The 8,927-nt window shown below is 44.0% G+C and overlaps 1 protein-coding gene across 1 annotated transcript; it reads left to right on the forward strand.

Moving 5' to 3' along the window:
- The first annotated feature begins 6,587 nt into the window (after positions 1 to 6,587).
- On the forward strand, positions 6,588 to 7,835 carry LOC143541894 (uncharacterized). Its single transcript, XM_077034586.1, has one exon. It carries the CDS (start codon positions 6,588 to 6,590, stop codon positions 7,833 to 7,835), a length of 1,248 nt encoding a protein of 415 aa, XP_076890701.1.
- Positions 7,836 to 8,927: the final 1,092 nt, after the last annotated feature.

Genomic DNA, 8,927 nt, shown 5'->3' on the forward strand with positions numbered 1-8,927 from the left:
GTCGATCAGAAAATCATTTTCGTTAAGGTTAAGCGTGCAATCTTTAATTACCGAGTTTATTAAAACAGTTTCGCCATTAGCCAATTCAACTGAAAAATCTTCTTTTAAGTTATCGCGCGGTCGCGCAAGCTTCCGCTCAAAGGCGCGAGAGATAAAACTTCTATCGGCGCCAGTATCAAAAAGCATAGATGCATAAAATCCATTAAGCAAAAATGTACCATTAACTACGTCGTTATTCGCTTGCGCTTGGTGCGCGGTTATGTTAAAAGCTCGGCCACGCGTCACTTGGTTCGAAATTTGGTTCACCGGATTCGCTTGTGTGATTTGCACTTGTAGTCTCGGGCACGCGTTCCGGAAATGACTGGGATCACCGCAGTTAAAGCACGATCTAGGTCGTGGGTTTTGGTAATTTGGCTGTGGGTTCTGCGGGTAGGCTGGTGGTGTTGGCGCAATCGGATTGGAGGGAGGGGTTCTACAGTACTCAACGGAGTGACCTACGCGGCCACATCGGTTACATTGTCGACACGGAACTTGAGGTGGGTGATGAAGTCTACAGGTTGGGCAAAAGGGTTGGTTTCCTGTGTAAGGTTTCTTAGTTGGCGGGGCAGGAAGTGCTGGATTGGTTAAGGCATAGTTGTGGACTACAGGAGGTGCTGGGTAGGTTGACAGTGGGTTAGGCGTGTTAACTGGAGGTTGATAAATTGGTTGCTGGACAATGGGCGGGTTGGTAAGCGCATAGGCTTGTCTGCGCCTACGTTTCTGGTTATGGTTTGAGGGTTCTGGTTTGGTTTCTGTTGGTTCAGGGACAGACTTGGTGGGTTTGGTCTTCTCAGTTCCCCGCAGGAACAGGGTTCCTGCTCTGACATGGTTGTCGCTGAGCACAGCGGCCAATTCGATGGCGTCAGAGAGGGTAACTGGGTTTCTGGCCCATACAGAATCTTGAATTTCCATGGGGAGACCCCCAAGAAATTTCTCGATTGCTCGGCGGGAAGGGGTAACAAGGTGAGGGACCAGTAAGCTTAGCTCGTGGAAGCGCGTCGCGTACTCGCGCGCTTCACCGCTGTATTGCTTCAAGTTCCAGAATTCTTCCTCCAGGCGCTTAACTTCGTTGGGAGGGCAGAATTCTCGCGTAAGAATTTCCTTGAATTCCTCCCATGTCATGCTAGAAGCAGCCTCTGCGCCACGCGCATGAGCTACTCCATTCCACCATGTAAGCGCTCTGGATTCCAGGACACTGGAAGCATATAGGGTTCGTCTTTCTGAGGGGCATTGGGTATGGAGGAAAGTGTTTTCAATCTTCTCAAGCCATTGGAGCATCACGGTGGCTCCTTCAAGACCTGTGAACTTCGGAGGGTTACCCGCATTAAAGGACTTAATGTTATAACTGGAGGTATTAGCATTGTTTTGGCTCAAAGCTTGGGCTATTGCGGCGGCCATTTCCTGGGAACGTTGCTGTCTACGCATGCGCGAGGCTTCTCTTCTCTGAAATCGGCGAGATAGCGGAGGCATTCTATAAAAGTTTTAAATTTTAGTTAATATCTTGGTTTTAGCGCAAAGTTTTAATCTTATAAAGCTTGGTTTCGCAGAGTTAGATACTATCAAAAGTTAAAGTAAAATAAATGACTTTAAATGCAGACTTAATAAGGGTAACAAATTCGAATCAAGAACCGACAATTCACGTATCACCGTGACTTTCCGAGTTCTCAATTTAAAATAGCTAGTAAACGAGTATTGGAGATTGACGATTCATGTATCACCATGACTTTCCAATCTTCGATATAAAATATACAAGAAAATGAGTATTGGAGGTTGACAATTCATGTATCACCATGACTTTTCAAGTCTCCAACCTCAGAACATAATCGTAAATGGAAATTGAAAATCAACTATTCATGTATCACCATGACTTTTCGGATTTTCAAATTCAACAAACGAATATGTAAGTAAAATCAATAAAAATCGAAATTCAACAAAAATCGAAATATCGCGAAATAAAACATAAAATCATATACTGCGCAAGTGCGAGCATATTCATAAATAACGAGTAATTAACAATAAGCGTGCAAACATGAGATTTCTCTCATGCGCGAGAAGGGACTCTTAGGTATTCTAGGCCGTTACGTCTAACCACCTATCCTAAAGTCAACGCGCTCTGATACCAATCTGTAACACCCCGACCAAAGGCGGATTATACATCGGGGCGCCACATATTGCTTCATTACTCGCGACACTATTGGTGTCAATATTTATTAATACACATTTTATCGCGCACGCGCAGCAGGGAAAATAAAGAACATAAATCAAACATAAATCAATATATTATAAATTATAACATTCAAACAACATTAACTTGTCTTGATACATTTTAATTCTAGGTCCAAAAGTAAAAGCGTCCTACGTGTCCACAAGCTCCAAAACAGCTACTGCAAACCTGAACATGTGTTAAAATAAACGTCAAACACTTGCGTGTTGGTGAGAAATCAAGTTTAATAGATAATCATAGATAATCATAGTAAATCTGCGCGCAACACGTGTATGTCTAGAGTTTAACAAGGGTGTAATCAGATTGTGATCAAGCCTAAGATAGTTCATAGATCATAGTTCAATCCATGCTCCCAATTGAGCATAAAAACGAGAAAACATCTGTGCAAGTGTAAACCAAGAAAACCGTAAACGATAGGTCTCCCGTGTTCAACTAATGGTACCAACGGAACTGCGGAATAGGCCGAACAAAGCGGTTAATGATACACACATACAAATAAACAGCCAAGTAAACGTCCTCAACACATGGGATACTGCGCGACTAAAGTTCATAAACAAGTTTAAGACTCAAGTTTTGTATGAACACATGAACATCCCAAAGCATTTAAAATAAAAAGGGATTAGATACGAGATAACTCACATGATAAACGATGCGGTGATAGATAAGCAAGAATCAACTCTTAAACAAGCAAAGTTAACCTATAATTAAAGATTATTGTTTTAACGATTGGTTTTAAGTCTTGATTATAAGTTAGCATAATTAAATAAGTAAATTATTATATATAATATATATTACCGGAAAAGCAGGGCAGAACAGGAAGGACGACGGAGGCAGAGAGGAAGACGGCAGAGAGCAAGGAGCAAGAGAACAGGAGAGATTAAGTGTTTGTGTGTGATGTGTTATGAAAAATAATACTATTATTTATAGAGAAACCCTAGGGAACACAATCCCTAGAAAAAGGGGAAAAGATCTCAAAAAGTAAAAGATTCCAAAAGCAAAAGATATCAAAAGATATGGCAGCTGCAGGGGGCAAGATAAAGCTGTCAGGGAACAGTAACAGGCATGGGCGGTTCAGATAAAGGTACTGGTCAAGCATGGCAAAAGCAGATCTCAAAAGATAATGTCAGTCACTTTTTCTACCAACCAATGGGGGTTGGTACGCATGCTGCGCCGAAAGTAACTATTCAGACATTAGATAGGTTAGGTCAACAGCACAGAAGATAAGACAACACAAAAGCAAACGGCTAGATTTAAACAGAAGATACAAGGGTTAAGCGCGGGAAGGCTGAGTGCGCGAGCGCGAAGGCTGGCACAACAATCCTTAGCGCACTGCGGGAAGAATCACATCCTTAGCGTGCTGCGTGAAGAACTAGAATTCTAAGCGCATCGCGGGAAGAACATACATTCTTAGCGCATTGCGGGAAGAACATACATTCTTAGCGCATTGCGGGAAGAACATGCATTCTTAGCGCGCTGCGAGAAGAGTTCTCTTCACGCATCGCAGGAACAAGATGTCTTCACGCAGGCTTCCATGTAAGGAGTCTGGCGCGTGGAGCTGCGCAGACAACCTTAGGCGGGAAGGAACAAAGGACAAGCAAAGAGTTAGAAGAAAGAGGGAAACAAGGCGGAAAGAGAGAAGGAGAGGGAGGGGACGGCGGAAAGAAAGAGAGAGAAAAAGGCGGGAAGGAAATATATATTATTATTATTAAAAGTAAAATATAAGTATAAATAAATATTAAATCATAAAAGAGAGATCGGGTCAGAGAACGGGTACCTGGGTCGGGTCGGATCGGGGCAGATGTCACAGTATGGCCTTTTGTCCTGTGGAGGTCACAGGATTTGCTTTGATCAGCGTTTGGACGCTGTCGGATTATTGGAGCCTCTGGCCATGGGAGCCTCTTGGTGGCGAATATCTCGGTGACGCTTTTGGTGAGTGGCGTCCATCTGGAGTTCCGGTTCGACAACTGCATGTTATCCTTTCCGCCTAACCGCTGGTGCGAGCCGGATGAGGTGCCAAAGTTTACCCTTTGCCAAATACCAAGCTTCCTCTTTTTGTTTTGTCGGGCGGTAAGGACGTTGTTTTCTCTTGTTTTTTGAGTGTAGAGGTTTGTGCTCTGGGGAAGATCTCTACCCAGTTTCTTTTCCGTTTCCGCGAAGCGTTTAGCTGCTGTCATGATGGCATCCCATGTGGATGGCATGCCGTCTTTACCCGTCAATGTGCGGATAAGCTCTGGGTATTCGGCACCTTGGATGAAAGCTGCGCGAACAAGATCCTCGCTTATGGTACCCAGACTCAGCTTCTTTGAGTTGAAGCGAGTGATGAAGTCTAGTAAAGACTCATCTTCCTCTCGGATGCAGTTGAGGATCGTCCATTGCTCTTCGGTATACTTTCTTTGTTGACTGAAGTGTTGGCTGAACTTCTGTTGGAAGTCTGCCCAATCGTAGATGTGGTGGACCGGTAGACGGTCAAACCACGCTCTGGCTGCCCCAACAAGCGTCATTTGGAACATGTAACACCACGTGGGTTCCGTCCAATTGCTGACGGTTGCCCCCGCTATGAATCTGTTCAAATGATCGTCTGGGTCAGATATACCATCATATGTGCCTATGTTGGACATTTGTTTGGCACTTTTCGGGGCAATTGCTTCCGCAATGTCCCTTGCAAATTTGGACGTTCCCGTATTTGCAACAGTTGGTCTAAAGGTTTTGGAGAAGTCCCGTGGGTTTCCCCACGCGTTCCTTGGTTTGAAGGTTTCTCCAAAATTCCTTCTTGGTTGGAAGTCTGCTTGTTTATGCTTCCCTTTCGCCCTATGGCGCGGGTTTGCGTCACTGTTAGATTCTTCCCAATCTTTATCATACTCGCACTCATTACTCATGTTGAGCTGTTGAGTGCTTCCGAATTCGTCAGCCTGTTGGAGTGAACGTAAGCGTTCATCCAACTCAGCTTGGAATTCCTTCTGACGTGCTTCCGCCCACGCTTTAACTTGATCAAGTGTTTGGCGGGGGAGCCTCGTCTGTTGTCTCTCCAACTGGGTATCGGTGAATCCCAGGGGAGGATTATTTACTGCACTTGCCCCGGCTTGGGTAACCGGGGTAGTGTTCGTAAATATTGTGTACTCGCCGGTGTTCCCCCCAGTAGCTGGGGTTGTGGTTACCGGAGTTTCTTGGTCACTCGCTGGCATTGGCACCGGAGTAACCTTAACCATCTTTCCAGAGGTTTTGAAAAAACTGAGAAAATTAGTTCTAGCTTTTATGCACGGATGGCGCCAATGAAGAAACACTAAGTGACCCCGGCAGATTACGGATAATCTGAGGGTTAAGTAGATGTTTCCCACGAGGGTTAGGTCCGGCAAAGATGGTTATTCTTCTGATGACCTGCAAAACAGACATCGTGAGCTCATCACTGAGAAGGGGGGGGGTACCTCCTTGTGACCACCCTCCGGCGTGAGAATCAGACTAGATTGCTCTGAATATGTGTATATTAAGAGAAATAGCTAGAGCAGATATATGATGGTATAAGATATGATATAAGATATAAGATGATCATACCGTTCCAAGGTGTTGGAGTATTTATAGCCGAAGGTAGGTTTCCAAGCAGGTACAGCCAGCTGTATAATATTCCTTTTCTACCAACTGTGGGCTACGCACGTGCCATGCTGGTGGTTGGTGGGTAGGCAGCGGCTGATAGTGACATGGCCGGCCGTGTACTATTCCTTTTCCACCAACTGCAGGCTATGTACGTGCCACGACAAGGGTTGGTGAGTAGGCAGCGGCTGATAGTGACATTAAGTACTAGAGCGTGCTCCTCGTCGTACTGTTGTCAGTGAGCTGTCGCTGCTTTGGTCAGATCTTGTCTATTTTGTCCATACCTTGGCAGGTATAGTACAAAAGATCCTCCAGAAGCATACGGACTGGCTCATTTGGGCGGGAGTATTCCCGGCTTGCTCATTCCTTCTTCAGGTGACATTACTGAATTATTGAGAGTTAGTGCCTTGTGCGTGTAGCCTTGCTATTAGTGCGGGTAGCCTCCGCTGATGGCTTGTATCCGCAGCTGCGGGAACAGGCGGGGTACTTCACCATTGGGAGGCTTTTCCTGCGGGAATAGCTGGCGTATGCGCGTAAGGTCTTCATCTCTGAGCATGGTGGGTCCTGCGGAACCAGTTGGTCTTTGCGCAGACGTCCCTCTTCAAAGTGAGTCTTGCGGGTCCAACTGGGCTCTGCTGGGACCTACCTCTTCACACACCTAGTGTACTTCAAACATGTTTATAATGATATCGTATCCGGTACGGTTAATGTTAATAGTTTAGGCTTTTTAGTTAAGGATATGGATGCAATGGTTAAGCGGTTCGAGAGATATGTTAACACAACAGCTAAGTTGTATAATGAGTTAGAGGTGTTGAATCAGTTGGAAAATGGTAAGAATAAGTTTAAGATGCATCAACACGAAGAAAGCCGAAAAGCGTTTGAACAGAAAGTGGTTTGGCAGATTCAGGAAGTCAGGCGGTTGAAGGACGCGTCGTTGTGGAATCGGACTTTTGATAAAGTCATGGAGATGGTTGCCAGGACGGTCTGCACGCTTTACTCGCGCATATGCGCTGTTTTCGGTGATACGTTTGCGAGACTAGACGTGTTTGTTAGTGACTCGGGTCGTGGTAGTGGGATGGGGCCCGGGAGGTTGTTAACGGAGTGTTCGAACCGAGCGAGTTCGGTTTCGGGTTCAAAGTTTGATGCTTTTAATGACGGGTTTGGTAATGATTCGGTTAGGACAGATTCGGTTCGTGTTGATGGGTTTAATAAGTTTAGGGATCATGAAGATTATAGCTTTTTTAACTCGGGTTGCAGTATGGGACCGGGGAGGTTGTTAATGGAATGTTTGAACCGGACTGGTTCAGTTTCGGGTTCAAAGTTTGATGCTTTTGATGACGGGTCTGTTAAAAAATGCGATGATGATCAAAGCAGCAAGGTTTCGGGTACTTTTAGTGTGTCGAGTAACGTAAGAAAAGATATCAAGAATTTGAAAACTTGGTTTAAAAGTGACACGAAGAATAAGTTACTGCTGCAGGCTTCGGAAGCTACTGTTGGAGGGTCTGCATTAGCGCAGCATTATGCTAATGTGATTATTGTGATTGAGAAGTTACTGAAATACCCTCATTTAGTCGGTGAGGAAGCTAGGGATGATTTGTACCAAATGCTACCAACGAGCTTACGGTTAGCGTTAAAAACAAGTTTAAAGTCGTATGTGAAAGATTTATCGATATATGACGCGCCTATCGCGCATGATTGGAAAGATAGGCTTGATGGGATTCTTGGTTGGCTTGGACCGATGGCGCATAACATGATTAGGTGGCAAAACGAGAGAAACTTTGAGCAGCAACAGATTGTTTCGAGAACTAATGTTCTTCTGCTGCAAACATTGTATTTTGCAGATAGAACGAAGACGGAAGCAGCCATTTGTGAGCTGCTTGTCGGGTTGAATTACATATGTCGGTATGAGCATCAACAGAACGCGTTGTTGGATTGTGCGAGTAGTTTTGACTTTGAAGAATGTGTGGAATGGCAAACTGAATATTAAGATTCATGATGTGAATATTAATGTATGAGTTGTTTTATGTACTTTATTACAAGGCGTAAGATATCGTGTCGAATGTCGCCTTTGAAGTACCTATATTAACTTGTTAACTTTATGTTTGTGTTACACTATACTGATGTGTTAAAACTTATTATGTTAAGTTAGCTAAAAACATGTAATAATGGAATGTTATGCACTATATCATCATGCTGATAGTAAAACTCTATAAGACTATGTCTAGTTAAGAACATGAAATAATGTGAACATGCTAAGCCAACATCATTGAATTTGATTGTACGGTACAACGCGGCGATGCATACACCGGCGTGTGGGGTCCGCCTGCAAAATGTATCTAACTTAACTTTTAGTTGCTGGTAATGGTGTGGCTGGTGGTGGTTTGGTTGAAAAGAAAAGGATTAAAAGTTAAAAACATCAAAGCTGTTTGAACCTTTTTTTAACCATCATGTTCTTATCCAACACTGTTAAGTGGGTCCCAGTCACGGAATGCTATGAGGGTTGGCGCCTGGTCGGGACACGTGTCTTTCAAGGGCACGGAAACTTAAAAAAATTTCTAAATATATAATTTGAATACCCGAACTTTTATAAGCTCATTATTTTATAATACCCAAAGTCCCAAACACTTTATAGTCTATTGGTATGTCATAAACTCATTCTAATATCATCATCATCATCATCGTCGTCGTACTCAGAATATCCCACCAATAGCAAAGCTATGGTAGGATCTGAGGAGGGTAAGATGTAGACAACCTTACCTCTACCCTTTAGGAATAGAGAGGCTGTTTCCGGTGAGACTCACGGCTCGATAGTAGTTTTGCAACAAGCCTTGGACATAAGGCACATAACACTCAACCATCAGGACACCGCCGATTGGTGTATGTACCCTTGTCTTTCGGCTATCAACGCGACCACATAATGCCTGACTAACCTTCCGCCACTTTTAACGTTATTTTCACGAGATTAGTAAAATAGCGTCAAAATTAGTGCAATTTCACTTTTGACCACCCGAGGGTTCACACATATATACATTATATGCGCGCACCGCAAGCAGGGCGAACTCATTCTAATATCATGATT

This window comes from Bidens hawaiensis, unplaced genomic scaffold, assembly GCF_021521415.1.
Source record: "Bidens hawaiensis isolate Kalapana, Puna unplaced genomic scaffold, B.hawaiensis_p1.1 tig00012724_1, whole genome shotgun sequence".
Classification (NCBI taxonomy): Eukaryota; Viridiplantae; Streptophyta; class Magnoliopsida; order Asterales; family Asteraceae; genus Bidens; species Bidens hawaiensis.